The sequence below is a fragment of the Pyrus communis genome, chromosome 4 (genome assembly GCF_041283825.1).
Source record: "Pyrus communis isolate YQ-2024b chromosome 4, ASM4128382v1, whole genome shotgun sequence".
Classification (NCBI taxonomy): domain Eukaryota; kingdom Viridiplantae; phylum Streptophyta; class Magnoliopsida; order Rosales; family Rosaceae; genus Pyrus; species Pyrus communis.
Genome location: NC_142568.1, coordinates 16,757,950 through 16,778,007, shown reverse-complemented (window position 1 = coordinate 16,778,007; position 20,058 = coordinate 16,757,950). Strand labels below are relative to the sequence as shown.

The 20,058-nt window shown below is 34.4% G+C and overlaps 2 protein-coding genes and 1 pseudogene across 2 annotated transcripts; all 3 read left to right on the top strand.

Moving 5' to 3' along the window:
* The first annotated feature begins 2,275 nt into the window (after positions 1-2,275).
* On the top strand, positions 2,276-4,475 carry LOC137723650 (L-type lectin-domain containing receptor kinase IV.1). Its single transcript, XM_068462847.2, has one exon. The coding sequence runs from the start codon at positions 2,369-2,371 to the stop codon at positions 4,340-4,342; it is 1,974 nt and encodes a 657-aa protein (XP_068318948.1). The 5' UTR covers positions 2,276-2,368; the 3' UTR covers positions 4,343-4,475.
* Positions 4,476-5,915: 1,440 nt separating this feature from the next.
* On the top strand, positions 5,916-7,922 carry LOC137723806 (L-type lectin-domain containing receptor kinase IV.1 pseudogene; annotated as a pseudogene).
* Positions 7,923-8,763: 841 nt separating this feature from the next.
* Positions 8,764-11,276, top strand: LOC137723084 (glucose-induced degradation-like protein). Its single transcript, XM_068462239.2, has 8 exons — positions 8,764-9,003; positions 9,227-9,282; positions 9,456-9,599; positions 10,188-10,261; positions 10,368-10,422; positions 10,494-10,556; positions 10,651-10,778; positions 10,930-11,276. The coding sequence occupies exons 1-8, from the start codon at positions 8,958-8,960 to the stop codon at positions 11,006-11,008; spliced, it is 645 nt and encodes a 214-aa protein (XP_068318340.2). The 5' UTR covers positions 8,764-8,957; the 3' UTR covers positions 11,009-11,276.
* Positions 11,277-20,058: the final 8,782 nt, after the last annotated feature.

Below are 20,058 nucleotides of genomic sequence, written 5' to 3'. Positions count from 1 at the left end.
TCTATTTGTAATTATTGAGCACATCAATTTTGTTTTCTCGGATGACTTTGGCATTATTTGGTTTTTTTTTTTTTAATTTAATAATTAAATTGTAGATGTGCCAACATAAGTACATAACTGAAGGTTTGGATCTAATAATATAAATTTGTACTTGGGTAATAAATTTGAATGTTTATTTTATAATATTTTAGGTATATTTAATTTTTTGTGTATATTTTCAACACTGTATTCATGTCGTATCATGTTTTCATTTTGTAAAATTGGATATATCTTCGTTGTGTCGCATCATATCTCCGTGTCTATGTCCATACAACGTATTAGCCTTAAATAAGAGAGGACTAGCTACTGAGGTAGAGTGAAACTATGTGGGTTTTGAACTTTTAATTTTATACATGCAGAAACTTACTGTCCTGAAAGCTACTAGCTAGTACTGGTAATACGTGGAATAGGATCCTATTCCGATCCTATTTGTGGGGATCCAAATGATCAATCAATCGTATCCGTTCATCATACATCGTGCGGTTAAAAATTATTTTAAAATTTTTTATTTAAAGTTAAATATATATAGTACCTAACGAAAATTGACCACACAATGTACAATGAACGGAAACAATTGATTAATCTTCCGGATCCTCACAAAAAGAATCTAGAGAGGATCCTTGTCCGTAATACTTTTCAACTTCAAGACTTGCAATTTTCTTCAGTCACCAAGAAATAATGAATTAAAATTGTTGTTGGAAAGCCAAGTCCAATTTGGCTTCGACTAATTATTAAAGGGGCATTTGATAAAAACGTTTTGTTTTTAATTTTTATTTTGTTTAATAAAATTAAAAATAGAAATCTTGTTCAAAAAGGGTCCCAACCGGACCTTTGATTATTGTATTAGTTTCTTTCATTAAGAAATACCAACTGAAGTTTTAGACACACTGCCCCACGGTCACAAAGTTTAATCAAAACCATATATGAACATAAGAAAGACATGGAAATAGGGGTGCAAACCATTCATTTAAAATAAACTAAAGTAAAATCCAAATCTTCAACTACAGTAGGCTAGTTGAGATTAATTAAGTCACTAAATCAAACAATCTTTACAATAACAGAGAGAGTACATGTTTCACAGAGAAACTAAAGAAGGTGCATATACGTATATATAAGAGTGTGTGTGTGTGTGTGTATGTGCATATATGAGTACTCTGTTTGAGGAGTTAGAGAAATACGAAAACCTGAAACTTTTCAAAACCACAGAAACAGAGAAAATAAATTGGGGCTAAAACTTGGAATCTTACCAGAGGGGCTTTGAAAGAGTCGGAAAAATGCTTCCTGATGATTTTGCACCTTGGTGAGTAGCATTAGAAGCACTTCTGTTCTGTTTAACAGAAATAGAATTTATGGGGGTTGAGATACTTGTACAAATCTTATGAAAAAAATTGTTATGTATATATTAAACGTTCATTAAATTATTAATGTAAGTAGTTAACTTGTAAATTTGTTACATGTGATCATTTATATTTTTCAGCAAAAAATAAATAGAAAAAAGAAAACCAATTTGACAATGCAAATACAATATACAAAGACAACTACTAAATATAGCTTCATTTAGATAAATTATGTACGTCTTGTGCCGTCTCCCATTATTGTACTTGAATCATTATTAGAATCCACTAATGATGATTATGCTTAAACCATTTTATCATGTAAATTCTTTACTATTAATGAGAACTCATCTCCTTTCATGGACATAACCCAACTTAGGGTGAATTATGTACATCATGTGTTTGATTCCCTATTTCTACCACTTTACATATTCACTTATACTTAGTGACCAAAACAATCATGCAAAAGTCACAAACTTAACACTTTACGTTGTTCTAAAGTCTCGCTGATTTTGTGCATCAACAAACATCATATTTTGAAGATTCTTTTGTGATTTTAGTTGCCTCTTACCTCTTTTTTTTTTTTTTTTTTTTGAAGACTTCTATTTTTCGTATATAAAAAATAAAGGACTATCAACTGTGTCATGGTAGAGAATTTAGTCTTGGTCCATATTTAAATCACGTGCTGCGATCAACTGTGTCAAAATCTCCGGCAGGTGGTGAGAGGGCATGGCCATCTTTGGCCTTAACATTGCTCCATTAGAGAGATTTTTCAATGTGACCGGCACACGGGATGTCGATTAGTATGACAATAACGGCTAAATGACCTAAAAAACCACAGAATGACGATTGAAGTTGTTACCAATTTATTTACTCTTTCTTCGTCTAGAAAGCCGGCTGCATTGATTTTTCTTTTTTGGGTTTCTATAATTGATGAAGGATATGTGAAAAGTTTACAGAGGCGTGAGCGTTAGTGAAAATTGAGAAAAATAACCATGTTCATGTTGTTCAAGTTTGTAATACTCATTCTGACAAGCGTAGCAGCAGCTGAAGATTTCAATTTCACCTACCATGGCTTCCGATCTGCAAATCTTAGCCTAGAAGGCGTAGCAGAAGTGACATCCGATGGTATTCTGAGGGTTACAAATGATACTGTTCAGAGCATTGGTCATGCCTTCTATCCCAACCCAGTAACTTTCAAGAACTCATCTGATGGACCAGTTTTATCTTTCTCTTCCACATTCACCTTTGCTATGAGATATAAAGTTCGCCAAGGCCACGGAATCGTCTTTGTCATTGCTCCAACAAGAGGGCTCCCTGGAGCTTCTCCAGTTGGCTTCTTTGGCCTTTTCAACTGGACGAATGATGGCAGTCCAACGAATCATGTTTTTGCTGTAGAGCTCGACACTTTTGAGAACCCAGAATTCAATGACATCAATGACAACCACGTCGGGATTGATATTAATGGTGTAGTCTCTGTGGTATCTGCCCCAGCCGGATATTATGCTGGAGAAAGATTGATCACGAGTGGCCAGCCTGTGCAAGTTTGGGTGGACTATGATGGTACCAAGAAGCAAATCAATGTCTCTTTGGCACTGGTTAGTAATGGTAAGCCCTATAATCCACTTTTGTCTTTGATCCGTGACCTTTCCCCAATCCTTCACAGAACCATGTACGTGGGTTTCTCCGCATCCACTGGTAATCTAACAGCAATTAATTATGTTTTGGGCTGGAGCTTTAAGATAAACGGTCATGCTGAAGAACTTGGTCTCTCACAACTTCCTAAGATGCCTCGTTTAGGACCTAAAAAAATACCTAAACTTTTGACCATTGGTCTGCCTGTGATATTAGTGAGTTCCGCTTTGCTAGCATTTGTTTTTTGGGTATACTATGCCATAAGAAGAAAGAAGAAGTTTGCAGAACTGCTTGAAGACTGGGAGCTTGAGTATGGGCCTCAGAGGTTTAAATATAGAGAGTTATATATTGCCACAAAAGGGTTTCGGGAGAAGGAGCTTTTGGGCAAGGGTGGATTTGGTAAGGTTTACAGAGGTATATCGCCGACCTCGGGAACTATGATTGCTGTGAAGAGGGTCTCGCACGAATCAAGGCAGGGGATGAAGGAGTTTGTGGCAGAAATTGTCAGCAATGGACATCTTCGTCACCGGAATTTAGTCCCCTTGTTGGGCTATTGCAGAAGAAAAGGGGAGCTACTGTTGGTCTATGAGTACATGCCTAATGGAAGTCTGGACAAGTACCTCTTTGACCGACCGGTAGTCACTCTCGATTGGAGCCAGAGATTTAGAGTCATAAGAGGTGTAGCATTAGGGCTGCTTTATCTGCACGAAGAATGGGATCAGGTTGTGGTTCACAGAGATGTCAAGGCCGGTAATATTTTACTAGATGGGGAATGGAATGGAAGGTTAGGAGATTTTGGGCTTGCAAGATTATATGACCATGGCTCAGACCCTCAAACTACTCATATAGCTGGAACATTTGGGTATCTAGCTCCAGAGTATACAAGATCATGTCGGGCGACAACGAGTAGTGATGTGTTTGCTTTCGGTGTATGTTTGCTGGAAGTTGCCTGTGGAAGAAGGCCAATAGAAAATCACGGCTCCGAGAATGTGATTTTGGTTGATTGGGTGTTTTCTTGTTGGGAAGGACGTAATATTCTTGAGGCGAAAGATCCAAAATTAGGTAATGATTGTGTAGCAGAGGAGGTGGAGTTGGTGTTGAAGCTTGGGCTGTTTTGCTGCCAATCAGAGCCTTCGATGAGGCCAAGGATGCGCCAAGTTGTGCAGCATTTGGAGGATAATGTTCCTTTGCCTGCAGAGTTTTCACTTCTTGGTCTCTCCTCACGTGGCTTAGGCTTTTCTCAGAATGAAGGTTTTGATGAATATACAATGGCCCCAGGGTCTTCAGTGTCATCGTATGTTCCAGATTCATCATTCCTCTCCCGCGGTCGCTAAATCTAAAAGCAATTAGGAACATCTTTGTAACTGGTATCCATAGCGTAAGCATCTTTGATGGGTACTCCTAGTACTTACGATTCTTGTAAACTTCAATACTTTCAAGGCCAATAATACGCTAAGCAAGTTTGTTCTTTTGGTCTTTTCTATTCTGTCTGCATTGCACTCATACCAAGTGTTTCCTCGGTGTAGAAGGATCCAATTATAGTCATCTGTCATTGTTCTTGTTCACTCGTGTTCATTAATGTTGTCTTTAAATTTTAATGGAGAAGACCATGTGTGTGTAGTGATTTTCGTTCACTCTATTTCATCTCGATCTGATGTTTATATCCTTTCTAAGACTCTTAACATTAACATTTTCAGTTCTTTCAATATATGGTTTTTTATCCCTTGACATGGTTGAGATGTTTCATGTGAGCAATGTCGTATATAGCAACGATCCGTTGGTGGTTGTTGTTATAGTACTGTGTTAAATACAATGTCACTGGAAATGTTGTTTAGTGTCTTTGTGTGCAGTGCAGAATTGCAGATGAATGTGCTGTGTCTCCAGGACAACCTGAAAGCCGCAGTTATCAGACAACGAGAACCATTGCCGGAAAGCTTGCGTTGAGAGAATGCTGCAGGTGTGTCTGTCAACCATCTTTTAATAAAATGTTAACCAATAGTTGACATGATTCGATTTGATTCATGTAGATTTTATTCGAAGGATTGTTAATGTTGTTGTTGCACTTCTAGAACTTTATTCAAACACGTGTTTTCTTATATAAAAAGAAACTTGCAGACTCATGAATTGAGAAAAAGTGTAAAAGAAGAGAGGACTGAAATAGCAAATTTAACATTCTTCACAATATAAAAAGTCTATTGACTTAAGACATACAAAAATAAATTGTAAAATCTCGAAAACTCGCAAAGTTCCGTGATATAAACAAAACCTCACACACGCGCGAAGAGGCTAGTATCTCAAATGAGAAGTAAGTACCTTAATCAAAGTGGTAAAATACTGTTTAGGTCATCGTTTTGCATAAAGTTTTATTTTGTTCGCTATGTTACATTTTTCGCCAATTTGGTCGCTGTGCTTAAAAATGCTTCTAATCGCAGCCCACTCTGTCATGTCGTCCTGGAATTCGAGGGGAACCGAGTGATGTTTAAACACGTTTTCATCTCAACATGCACGGAGCTTACTTGTACATTTTAGGAAAGACATTGGAAATGGACCAAGATTAGGAACGATATTAAACACCATGAACAGAAAGGTATTTATCCATAATTCAATGTCATTAGCCATGTAACCACCGCAAATGTTTTAAAAGTTGAATGTTTCAAATTGATTACAATTTTATAAGAAAACACGAGGTGTGTATTAGTTGATAAATAATACATGAGAGAAAATACAACTGTCAAAGCACCTTCATTAAGTCAATGTGATCTTCAAGGTGTGCAAGCACAACTCAAACGATTGCCAGGAAAATTTCGACAACTCGATTGATTAAAAAGTCTTATTTCATCAGCCCCCACTCTCCATGTCTTTCTCCCATTCTCCAAATCCATTGCAAGCACAATGGCAGTAGTACTAATGTGTTTCAAGCTTGTAATATTATTTGTACTAGTTAGCCTAGCAGTTGCTGAAGATCTCAGTTTCACCTACCATGGTTTCCGGTCTGCGAATCTTAGCCTAGACGGCATAGCAGAAGTGACATCCAATGGCCTTTTGAAGCTTACAAATGAGACCGCCTTCAAGATGGGTCATGCCTTCTATCCCAACCCAGTAACTTTCAAGAACTCATCTGGTGGCACAGTTTTCTCCTTCTCTGTCATCTTCGTCTTTGCTATGAGATATCCTGATCTCCGTGACCATGGAATAGCCTTTATCATTACTCCGACCAGAGGGCTGCGCGGAGCTTCTCCAAGCCAGTACCTAGGCCTTTTCAACAGGACAAACGATGGCAGTCCTACCAATCATGTTTTTGCTGTAGAGCTTGACACTTTCAAGAACACAGAGTTCAAAGACATCAATGACAACCATGTCGGGATTGATATTAATGGTATGGTTTCTGAGGTATCTGCTCCAGCAGGATATTATGTTGGTGAAAGAGTGATTACGAATGGCCAACCCGTGCAAGTATGGGTGGACTATGATGGTAGCAAGAAGCAAATAAATGTCTCTATGTCTCCAGTTAGTAATGGTAAGCCCTACATTCCACTTTTGTCTTTGACGCGTGACCTTTCCCCAATCCTTAACGAAATCATGTACATTGGCTTCTCCGCGTCCACTAGCAAGCTTACTGCATGTGCGTATGTTTTGGGGTGGAGCTTCAAGTTGAATGGCCAGGCTGAAGAAATTGTTCTCTCAAAGCTTCCCAAGCTGCCTCCGTTAGGACCAAAAAAAAGATCTAAACATTTGACCATTGCTCTGCCTGTAATAACTGGGAGTTCGGTTTTGTTAGCACTTCTTTATGGTGTACACTTTGCCATAAGAAGAAAGAAGTTTGCAGAACTGCTTGAAGACTGGGAGCTTGAGTACGGACCTCAAAGGTTTAAATACAAAGAGTTATATATTGCCACAAAAGGGTTTAGGGAGAAGGAGCTTTTGGGGAAGGGTGGATTTGGTAAGGTCTATAAAGGCATATTACCCAACTCAAAAGCTGAGATTGCTGTGAAGAGGGAGTCACACGAGTCAAGGCAGGGGATGAAGGAGTTCGTGGCAGAAATTGTTAGCAATGGAAGACTTCGTCACCGAAACCTAGTTCCTTTGTTGGGCTACTGCAGAAGAGAAGGAGAGCTACTGTTGGTGTATGAGTACATGCCTAATGGAAGCCTCGACAAGTACCTCTATGGCCAACCGACGGTCACTCTCAATTGGAGCCAGAGATTTAGGGTCATCAAAGGCGTAGCATCAGGGTTGCTTTATCTCCATGAAGAATGGGATCAGGTTGTGATTCACAGAGATGTGAAGGCCAGTAATGTATTACTTGATGGAGAATGGAACGGAAAGCTAGGAGATTTTGGGCTTGCAAGACTACATGACCATGGCGCAGACCCTCAAACTACTCATATAGCTGGAACATTTGGGTATCTAGCTCCTGAGCACACAAGATCAGGCCGGGCCACAACGAGCACTGATGTGTTTTCTTTTGGGGTATTTTTGCTTGAAGTTGCCTGTGGAAGGAAGCCAATCGAGACACATGATTCAGAGGTTGTCATTTTAGCTGACTGGGTGTTTTGTTGTTGGAAAAGAAGTAACATTCTTGAGGCAAAAGATCCAAACTTGGGAACCGAATTTGTAGCAGAGGAGGTGGAGTTGGTATTGAAGCTCGGGCTGTTATGCTCTCAGTCAGAGCCTGCAGCTAGGCCAAGCATGCGCCAAGTTGTGCAGTATTTGGAGGGAGACCATATTCTTTTGCCGGAGCTGTCACCCCTTGGTGTTTCTGCCAGCGGCTTATCGTTTGCTCACAAAGAAAGTTTTGATGAATTTGCAACGGGCACGGGGTTGTCGCATTCATATGCTTCAGAGTCATCACGCCTCTCAGGTGGCCGCTGACACCAAGCACATAGCATTCTCGAGTACTAAATGCTTATTAGCTTGTCAATGTAACTTATATTTATGATATATTTACTCATTGGTATGTTCATCGGGTTCTCTCTGTCTTCGTCAAACATGTGATTATCTCTAACGTGTTCCGATATGTTTGAAATTACAATCTGTGTGTATGTGAACGATAGTTGGTCCGTCGCTCGATATCACCACGTTAGACTGGAGAAGAAGGTGAGGTGAAGGACTTCAACTAAACCGGAATCTCTAGCGACTTCTGTGTGCATACTGCATATTGTTCCAACTCTGCGTCTCCTCTTTTATCTGCGAAAGGTGACTATCATCGTCCTTTTTTCTTTAGCTAGATGGTACTGCAGGAGTGACATCCAATGATCTTTTGAGGCTTACAAATTTCACTCAAATGGCATGCATGCCTTCTATCCCAACTCGGTAAACACGAATAAGAACGATACTCACTTCTTGCAAATTCATTCGTTGTACCTATCAGAAACAAATTCATTAAACGTGTATTGGTTATACACTAAGTTTCTATAAAAATACAATTCGGAAACCTCAAAAATCTAAATCAAAGTATGTAAACGTAAAAATCGAAGTACGTCTGTAGCGAAAGTAATAATGGAGCACATGTGCACAACTATAGTTTATTGTAGAGAGAGGCCATGGAGGCTCCACAAGATGTTCTGATATAAGAATGTAGACGACTCGAGACTACTTGTAGCTAACCTTGTTAATTAGGATATGATCTTTTTATTAGAGATAACTTTTGCACATTTTAGATTAAAAGTGATCCATAGCCCTTTATTAGACATGACATTTTTTTTCATGAAAATATATGTTTACAATAAGCTGTTAAGAAACAAATTGGTCTCGTACTCGTCATTTACAACATTTGAACCTATGAAAATAAATAAAACTTGAGAGAAAATGAAGAAGGAAAAGGAGAGGAACTACTTTGGAGGCGGTTGCGGGTCGGGTTCATTAGACAGGCGCGGACTCTGGATGGTGTGTTGAATTGGCGGTAGCATCAGACTCGCTTACTCCTTTCCGATTGAACCAATCAAAGAAATGCCGGTGAGAGTGGCGGAAGCCTCCGCGCCTTCTCAACTCTCAGGTACTTCTCCGCCCATCTCTCTTTCTGGATACCGAACGCCACCGCGAACAGCGGTTTCCCCATTTAGTAGAGTTAGGGATTTTGCCGAAATCTGCACTGTTCGATTCATGTTGTAGGATATAATCCTCAAAGACACTACCTTTTTCTGTAATTTTTCTTCCAATCGTTCACATATATGTATATATGTGTTTATTTATATGTTAGTATTTGTATCTATGTGCAGGTTCAAATGGTGGACAGACAGCTCCTCCAGCCTGCACACTTTTAAGCGTTGGACAGGTTTTATCTCTGCTCCTGTGCCTTTGTAGTTCTTAAATTTCGTTCCTTTTTGTCTTGAAATTGGTTAGATTATAGAGAATTTCTAATTAATATTGACATTTTGAGCATAAGCACCGATTTCGGAAGTATAAATGTGTGTGCATTGTAGAATTAAGTTCATAATTCTATGGCAGGCCTTCTCCGGTACGCAGAATGTTTGTAGTATGCAGAAAGATGAAGCGTGGAGAGTGAATGTTCGGATACAGGGGTGTGACCTTGAACATGGTTATCTATGTGGAACCATGGAAGCTCTTAATGTTCCTATGGCAGACACACCGGTAAGGAGTTTCTTCTTTTGTGTCTGTTGTTCATCTGTCACCATGAATTTTTTTTGTTTGAGGATTGGTATTGAGAATAAATATTTCCCTGAAATGAATTAAGAACAACAAAAGAGTGAACGAACTACTGAGTTTTTTATCGGGACTGCTCTTTATTTAAGGAGTTTCATACCCCTTTTTGGTACCTTCGGTTTTCGTACTGCTGTTGTTGTCTGTATTCCACATCTAGATGGCGAACCTCATATAGTTAAATCTTAAATCAAGCATTCTTTGGGATTCATTGGGTGCAGCAGCTACGAACTTGATTTGCCTAATTTTCAATCTTCAATTCGTAAGATATCAGTATGATATTCACTGCTTATCATGTGTCCGTGTGTCTCATACGATCTATAAATTTGGCTGTTTCTAGTCTGCCACTTTCATGCAAGACGTGTACGTTAGATGTGACACCTTATCTACTTTTTTGTGGATATGGAAGTCTAGTTATTGTATTAAAACAACCACACCCACCCCCCCGCGCCACCCCAACTCCCATATTCTGATATTTTTGTAACCTTCATTTAGTTTGTTTTTCTACATGTATGTTAGGTAGTTACCTTTTGGGAAGGAGAGATTGTTGACACCAAGAATTATACTTTCTTCACTGGAAAATGGGAGGCAACGTATGTTTCTTTTATTCTTTTAACCTCTATGTTGACCCTAATTATCGTATCATGGTTGTGGGTTGTGGAATAACGATCTAGTGCTAATTTGTTTAACTCTTTACAGGCCAGACGATGATATAAGGCACTGGACCAAGTTTCCTTCTTTTTCTGCTCTGCAGGTATGGAGTCTTAATCTTCTCAATCATATGGCAAACTTCTATTATCTACTAATTAATTCTATTGTTTACAGGGCCAAGTGGAAGTTGATGGTGGCAAATCATTAGATCTGAGTAATTATCCGTACATATTCATGGTAACTGATCTAATTGTTCTCTTATTCATTGTATAATGACTACTTATTCGTCAGATGCAACGTTGTTGAATTCTTTGACATTGTGTTGGTGCAGAGATGGAAAGAGCAATATTTTGTGAATGTTGGCACAGACTGTGGCCTAACAATAGCTGGCTTTTACTATGTCTGTTTCTCTTGTAGTGATGGCTCCATCAATGGCTTCTATTATGATCCTAACAGCAGGTATACTGGCCAGAGTATTTCCTTCCTTTATAATGGGATGTGTAAATGCTTACAAAGTAGATTGCAACTTCCCTTATTATGCACTGTGATTTAATTTTCTGAACACATTGCAACCAAGTAACTGATAAACGTTACTTGAACCGACTTGCAGCCCTTTTCAGAAGCTTGAGCTGAAATCTACCAACGAGGGACGATCAGGTTTCAGCTTTTCATCATATGAACTGCGATAGATGAGAATATGTCTACCGTAGATGCGTACTAGGTATTGCACAACTTTGGGTCAAGTTTGAAGAGCATTTAGCTCCTTTAGTACTGCAAGAATTGATAAAACTTGTGCAGATGTACATTTGTTTGTGTTCGTAAAAGTCTATCGCAGAGCTGTGTGGTGTTCTTGAATATGGTAATTACCGTGTACTAGTTACTTTGAGGTGATGTGAAATCTTGCATATGTAGCGAAACGTTCAGCTCGAAATCAGAATTTATGCTTCTTCTTTTGTAGTTTTTCATTGGATGTTTGATTACATAGCTTGGTGTTATTATTTCAAGGAAAAACTTAGCAATTTCCCGAACTTTGTACCTTGTTCGACTTTGCCCTATGAATTTTCGTTTTGGTTGAGTCCCTCTAAACTTTCAGTTAATTTCATCACTTGCAAACCAACTTTTAGGAGCGTATATGTCAGCAAAATGCAACAAGGGAAGATAAGACACACCATTCAATTAGAATTTTGTATGTTAGTATTCTCATTCAGTGTATATAAGGAGAAATTCCTTTCATTGTAACAACCACCTCTCAACTCTCAACATAAAAGAACACCCTACTCTCACCATATACACACATTATCTTCAAGCATCCGTAGCATTCATAGCATCCTTATAAACGCTTCCTTGTAGACACTTTCTTGTAAATAATTATCTTTGTAAACATTCTATATATCAATAAAAGTTCAAGTGTACATATTCAAGCAATCTTCAAGTCTTAAGTAAGTTTTCCTTTTTTTTTATTTTTTTTATTGTGTTTGTTTATTTAGACTTCTAGTCCAAAACAGGGAAACACTATTGTAGTTGTATTATTAACCTACTAAACTGACGATCATACTTTGTTTGAGCATTCTGTTATAATTGAATGTTTGCCATAAAAATAACTGGATATTAACCAGAGTACCTCTGATTTCTTCGTACCTTTGAGTTCAGCCTTTAAGTCTAGTTGTTATAATGGTCATCCGACTATTTAACCGGGCTTGCTTTCCGAATCTAGTATCAGAGCCAAGTTTAGCATTTTAATAATATAATTATGATAGTAAAGTACCTTGAGGACGGAAGTTGTTGATACAACTAATATCATACTTGTTTATTTTGTATGAACAACAGATATTATTGTTCTTGTAGACATTGTCAACCACAACAACCAGGTATTTATTGTTTCAGACACCTCACTATAACTAGCATAAAGAGAAGATTAGCATACATATCTAAAAGAATTAGCAGGACTTTAAAGAAGCAAAAGTTTTATCTTGGTTATCTTGAACATCCTTCATTTATTCGTAAATATAATAACACAGAAGTGCAGCATAAAGTTTTAGAAGCAAAAAGAGCAACAAATCAAACTTTAGAGACCTTGAGAGAAGAAAGAGAGTTTCTAAGAAACCAATTAGCAGTTACTTTAGAAAAATGTAGACTATAGTTTATGATAGATTACCTTAATTTAGAAATTAGTGAACTTTAAAAAAGAAAAATAACCTTAGACCAAAATAGTTTAGTTTGTTATTTTCCATCGATAAAGCATAATCATATTTTGTGTAGTGAAGAAAATCCACAAGCCAATAGTATTGTAGATCTTATTATTAGTCAAGCAGAAAATATAAAATTAGAAAATAATAAGCATAATCATTTGTTAAACCAGTTGTTAGAATATTTTCAGAAAAATTCCATAAAAATAATTTGACAAAATTTAGACTATATTACATCTCAGTTAGAAGATAATAATAAAAATATTCAAAAGTTTCCTAGCAAAAGAGAGATAAAAGAGCTTGTTGACCTCATAGATGGTAAGCCTAAGCAAATAGAACTTAGATCATTAGAAATAGTTGAGCAGTTAAAATTAGAAGTCCAAAAAACTCAATTAGTGCAAAAAGAGTGAAGTGAACAAGTAGATAAGTTGCATAATAAAATAAATAAATTATTAGTTTAATGACCGATTCTAGAACTAGCAGAAAATATATCCAAGTTTTGAAAGAAATTAGTAAGCTATACAAAGAAGGTTTAACAAATTTTTCAACACAAGTAGCTAGTAGTAATATTCCCATTAGGCAAAATAATTTAATTATTCAATTAGTTTTAAGTTTGGCTGAAAAATTAGATCAATGTGAAGAACAAGTAGCAGAAATAAATCAAGTTTCACATAACGCATCTTCAACACTTCCACCATCTTTGCTAGATAAATTAGAAAATTTAACTTTAAGTGCAAATAATAATAGAAGACCTAAGCTAAATCATTTTGATAATAAAAAATGAAACCTTTTAGGAGAAAAGGAAAAGAAGTAGTTAGAGCTGAAGATATTTATCCAAATGAAGAAGAAGCACAAGAATTTATTAGAAGAGGTTTTGAGAGAACACAGAAAAACAAATATAATTTGTATCAATTAGGTTTATTTGAAAACAGAAGTAGAATTGTAAGTAGCATCAGTCAACATGAAGTTAGTTGTATCGATAAAGAAGTTACACTTAATTTAATTAGTAAAAAAGCAGTTACCCATTTGAGAAAATCACAATTTAGTCAAATTCATATAGGAACAATATTAATTGGAATAGCAGGATTGACCAGAGCACAAATAGGCACAAAGACTTTGGTATACATATATGATGATAGATGGGATAATCACCAACAAACAGCAATAGTAACAGCTGAAGTAGACTTAAGTTCAAACTTAGCAGTTATAGGTTGTATTCTAAATTATGTTATGACAATTAATGAATTTAGTAACTATATTAAAGTGAGCATAAGAACAAAAAATTACAATATGAAAGGAAAGTATAAAAATTTGTGTATTGGTTTAATGTATATTAGTAAAGTGTCTGATAGATATAATCATAAGTTTAATTTAGAATTTCAAAATTTAGTTCAAACATTTGGTAGTAAACATGTAAATATGATAGAAGCAAAACCAGTAGATAATAGCTTTTTAGAATGAACTCAGTGGGCATTACTTAATTTAGAAGTAGCAAAAAATAGACAACTAGACAAAGTACAAATATATGAAACTAGTACAGGTCAAACAACAATTAGGTTTAGTAATTACAAGCAACTAGAAAAAATAGAAGATAATAAAAGCAAGATCGAAAATGAGAGTATTCATATGACTTTTGATAATTTAGATATTAATTTAGTTGAGCAAAATTTTGATCGTATTGTAGATAAACTTATATAAGATATTGATCATTTAAATGAAGAAAAGTAATTAGAAAAATATAATACATATGATTTAGGACTACATAGAATTTCAGATTAAGAGATGAAATTTTTAATTTTAGAAATAGGAGTAGAACATATTTTAAGATCAAAAGAATATAATAATTTATTAGAATTAAGAGCAAAATGCAAAGTAGAATGTAATCCAGCAGAAGAAAGTAGTACATCAGGAGTAGAAAATCCAAATCTAGGACGCGCAAGTAGAACTGATCAACAATTTTTGAGATCAACAAATGAACACTATAATGAAGGAGCACGAATAGACCACATAGAAGAAAGCATAATAAAACCTAGAAAAAATATGATTCCATATTTGAGAGGTTTAGAACAAATTAATATAGCAGGTAATAAATTAAACATAGATAGTGAGATCCACAAGATTGGGAAAGAACGATTGAGAGATAGAAAAAAGGTTGCGTACATGCAGCATTAATGTTAGATTTTAGTAATTCACAAAATATGTTAGATTATTTTGAATATACCTTAGATGGTTTAATTTTTGACTATTTCCAGTTATGGAAAGTCCAAAATCTAGAACAACATCAGACAGCCAAAACACATTTTAATATTGATGGTTTTGTTACTTTGATTAAACAAGAATTTTTAGATCATAATAGGTTAGATGATAGAAGTGAACAAGAACAAAAAAGAGCAATTAGAAATTTAGAACAATTACAAATTTGTGATTTACAATATATAGCTGAATATACCACAGATTTCTTTAAATATTTAGGAAGAACAGGTAGAATTAGTGATACTAATTTATTAGATACTTATATGACAAAAATAAAAGGACCAATAGGTGAAAATATTTGGAATGAATGGCAAAAGTATCCAGAGAAAAATGATATTGCAATAGGACCTAGAATTCAACATATATATGATATACTTAGACAAGAGTGTAGTCAAATAAAAGTTAAGAGACAAATTAGGAAACAATTTTACTTGAGTTATAAAAATATAGATTTACCACAATAGTATGGCTGTCATAAGAAGAATAAGCAGAAGAAAACATACAAAAAGAAATATAAATCATACAAACCATACAAACAACATAAGAATTTCAGCATAAGACCTTCAAGAACATATAGGAAGAAAAAATATATTCCAAAACGATTTAGGAAAAAGAGTAGTAGACCTTAGATTAGAAAATATAAAGTACCAAAGGATAAGAGTAGCTGTAATATTCATGTGGAGAAGCTAAACACATTAGACCTAAATGTCCAAAATTAGGTAAATAGCCGAGAGAAAAACTACATTTAATGGAGTTGTTTAAGTTAGAAGAGGATGAAGACATGCAGTCAATATACAGTTTAGATGATATAAGTGATAATGATATATTCTGATTTTGAAGATTCAAATAGCACAAGTAGTGATTTAGAAAAGTATATGTGTGTATTTATAGAAGAACACATGAAGAAGAATATAAATACATTAATTTAGGTTGGCCAGAAAAATGTCATAATTGTAGTAAATTGGTTGCAAATAAATGCTATAATATATATTCAATATTGTGCAAAAAGTGTTATAGAAATAAGTTATTAGAAATTAATTTAGTAGAATCACACGAAAATACTGAAATATTAGGAAACATTGTTTATAGTATAGAAAAGCCAAAAAATAGTTCCCTAATTACCATAAATTGTGAAATAGAATTAACAAAAGAATATAAGATACAAACAACAGTTATGATAGATACAGAGAGTACAAAGAGTGTCATAAAAGAAGAATTAGTACCAGAAAAATATAGACAAAAATTAGCAAAACCAATGAAAATAACACAATTTGATGAGAGACTAGTTTATTTAACACATTGTATTAATAATGAGTCTATTAAAGTAGAAAAACAACAATTTAATTTATCATTAACATTTGTTTCACTAGTAGGATCATACCCATTTATTTTAGGTTTGAATTTTTTGAAAAGTTTACAAGATTTTTTATTTATGAATCCTAGCATAACATTTTTCAAAAGAGGTATTACAATAATTGACCAAAGTAATACTGTAAAAGTATATAAAAGCATAAGTATAAAAGAATCTAGTAGGCTAGATGGTTATTATTTAGAAAACTCAAAAGAAGATGATGAGCATAATCATATAGAAGAGTTTGATGAAGAAATATTTGAACATGAATATCCGATTTTAGAAGAAAAAACCCGTATAGAAATATTACAGTTAAATAGACCAAAGAGTTTAGAAGAATTATTACAATTAACAGAACAAACTAGAATTATAGGAGAAGACCCTCAGTTGCATTGGAATAAAAATAAAATATTAACAAAATTAGATATAATTAATCCAAATTTAACCATTAAGATAGCTGATATGCCTTGTAGTTTATTAGATAAACAAGAGTTTGAGTAGCAAATAAAAGAGTTTTTAAATTTAAAAGTAATTAGACCTTCCAAGTCTAGACATAGATCAACAACATTTATTGTGAGAAAATATTCAGAATTAAAGAGAGGTAAGGTTAGAATAGTTTATAATTACAAGAGATTAAATGATAATGCATATGAAGATAGCTATAAATTACCAAACAAGGATGAGCTCATAAATAAAATTCAAGAGAGTAAATATTTTAGTAAATTTGATTGTAAATCAGGGTTTTGGCAAATACGATTAGTAGAAGAATCAATTGAGTAGACAGCTTTTACTTGTTCAGAATGACATTTTGAGTGGCTTGTTATGCTATTTGGACTTAAAAATGCTCCATCAATCTTTCAAAGAAAGATGGACCAAATTTTCAAGAAATATGATAAATTTTGTAGTGTTTATGTAGATGATATTTTAGTACATAGTAAAAATAGAAATGAACATAGGAAACACTTAGAAATAGTTTTACAAGAATTTATTAATAATGGAATTGTGATTAGCAAAAATAAAATAGCATTACAAAAGCAAGATATAGAATTTTTAGGAATGTATATCAAGTCAGATACAATACAATTACAAGATCATATAGCTAAAAAGGTCTTAAAATTTCCAGATAAGTTAGCAGACAAAAAACAGTTACAAGCATTTTTAAGATTGTTAAATTATGTAAGAATTTTTTTCCCTGATTTAGGAAGAAAAATAGCAGTATTACACAGTAAAACTAGCAAAACTGGACAAAAGTATTTTAATAGTGAATATATTAAATTAGTTAAAAATAGGATGAAATTATTCAACTTAAGCCAGTAACATTACCATTAGATGATATTTACAAAATTGTCGAAACAGATGCTGCATCATTAGGATGGGCATATATACTATACTAGAAAAAACATAAGGATTCACAAAAGTTTGATGAACAAGTTTGTAGATATTCATCAGGAAAATTTAGTGATGTACAATCCAGATTACCATCAATAGACTTAGAAATTTTAAGAATAATTAACTCACTCGAAGCATTCTCTTTATTTTTATATAATGAAGTATTTACGATTAGAACAAATTGTCAAAATATAGTTTCTCATTATAACAAAAATACTTGCTAATAAACAGGCAGCCTAAAGATGGGTTAATTTTGTTGATTCAATTACAGGAAATGGTTTTAAACCAATTTTTGAATATATAAAAGGTAATGACAATATATTAGCTGATATCTTATCAAGATCAATACTTTGAACATGAATGGAATATCGTGGACCATCATCTTCAAATGACACAAGACCACAAGGCAGAAGAACACCTTTCAATAGCATAATGATACACCATAGATCTCCACCATTCAATTGATTCCAAAATAGCATAAGCAAACCAACATCATCACTAGTACCCACTTTCAATTTTAATGGCAATATTGTTGAAGGAATCAGAAATCCAATTCTGAGGTATATGACAAGGATACCAAAACTCTCTAATAAGCAACGGGCTCTCTTAGATAATTTTTGGAACATCCAAATCAAACAGTCAAGCATGAGGTTATGTCATGAGAAACTAATTAGAGCCTTAGAACAGGAGTTTGATAGTTTTAATTTCAATTTCCATCAAAACCAGCATTATATTCATTCCCTTGAGCACAACCTTCAAGTCGTTTTTAGAGACCATGAGTCATTACTTAGTAAGTTTACCAAAATGAACCAAGAACTCCAATCTCTTAGAATGCAGCAAAAGGCAAGTGACACCTTGAAAAGAGAATTGAAAATAGGTTTGGAAACAATTGATTAGTATAAGAATAAAGAAAAAGAGGTTATTGAACCCATAAGACCAGAGGCTAATAAGCCCATGGATGAAATTAAGATTGAACTCTTAGAAGAAGACATTGAAATGGAGTAGCATCAAAATAATGAGCAGCATCAGCATCTGAGTGACAAAGAAAAATAAGAAAAATATGAAAGTTTTCTTAGGAATTTACATTTAGACTTAATATTAGATGATATTTTATTAGAAGAAATTTCAAAAGCAAAATTAAGAATAATGCCACCAGACATGCAAAATGAAATCCTGAGCAGAATATCACAGTCCATGAAAAAAGTACAATTACAATTACAATGTGCTTTGTATTAGTCAATCATTGATCCAAAATCAGGGATGAATATTATTACAAAGATGTATCCACCATGTCTTTGTGATAGTATAGAGAATTGTATTTGTAGACCAGATGTTAATATAGCTATGGCCAGGATTAACATGAGAGATTTTAGATCATGGCATTTTAGTTATGAGCATCAGAAAAAGCATAATGTGGTAGAAGTTATCCCTGCTTCACTATTAGAGTTTGACTAGCTTGATAAAATATTCATTAATCATGTTTCCCAACTAGAATCATTTCTTGAAAAACTTATGAAAGTAGCAGAAGATTATCTGGAAAAGTGGAAAGAAATTTGCATAAGTTTTATTCGTAGTCTTCCAGATTGGTATGTACATATGCATAAGAAGAAAGCTAGGCATAGAGCCATGATTAATGAAGAGTCTTTTAGACCATACCCTATCACTTCACACAGATGGACTTCTTCATACAACAATATTCTAAAATTTCGAGGGATCCAAATGTTTGCCCTAGATGAATTTGAAGATTTTAGGTATGATATGAAATTAGTACCAGAAGAAGAAGAAATGCATATTTACACCAAGTCAAAAGCCCGCCATCAGCCATACTGGAAGCCTCAAAATTTCAATGGAGAAACAGAAGATATGTATTACAAGGTGAAAGAAGATAGAGAAAGAGACACAAAGTTAGTAGAAGATGATGAACAGTACTGGAACAATTTGACAAAAGAGGAGCTGCATAACATCGACAACATGATGGAAGCATGAAAAGTTGGCAGCAAATTAGCATAAGTTGAATAGCATCATGTAAAATAATGTATTTCTAGACAGAAATGTCAACATCATTGTGAATCGCTTTTAATGGCACAAGAGTAAATAAAGAAAATAGCTTGACCCATTATAGACTTTTCATACACAAAATGTCCTTTTGATTAAGACTGAATAGTGCCAAGCCCTTTCGTTAAAACTCCCTTAAATCAAAGGCATCTACGATACGACGAAATACCCTTAATTTCACTTAATAAGTGACATAACTAACAGGAAAGGGAGAGAATTGGACAATTGAAACTTAAAACTAATGCATTAAATCAAAGACTTATACAGTACAAAATGAACGAAAATACCCTTAATTTCACAAAATAAGTGACAAAACTAACGGGTTGGGGAGAGCATTGGACAATGCTTGGCTCCTTGCATGTGAAGTTCATTTGATTAAAATACTATTTAGTCATCCATGTGAATCAAACGCATTGAAAGTTCACCATTAAGATGTTATATGTTGTCGTAAATGTTGATTTGTTTGTCACACATAAATGCTTAAATAATCTCCGAATTAAAGTAG

Excerpts from the sequence above, each read along its gene's own strand:
- LOC137723650 (XM_068462847.2), top strand. The coding sequence starts at position 2,369 with ATGTTCATGTTGTTCAAGTTTGTAATACTCATTCTGACAAGCGTAGCA.
- LOC137723084 (XM_068462239.2), top strand. The coding sequence starts at position 8,958 with ATGCCGGTGAGAGTGGCGGAAGCCTCCGCGCCTTCTCAACTCTCAG. Across the intron at positions 10,423-10,493 it reads CTTCTTTTTCTGCTCTGCAG|GGCCAAGTGGAAGTTGATGG; the intron begins GTATGGAGTCTT and ends TATTGTTTACAG. Across the intron at positions 10,779-10,929 it reads TATTATGATCCTAACAGCAG|CCCTTTTCAGAAGCTTGAGC; the intron begins GTATACTGGCCA and ends ACCGACTTGCAG.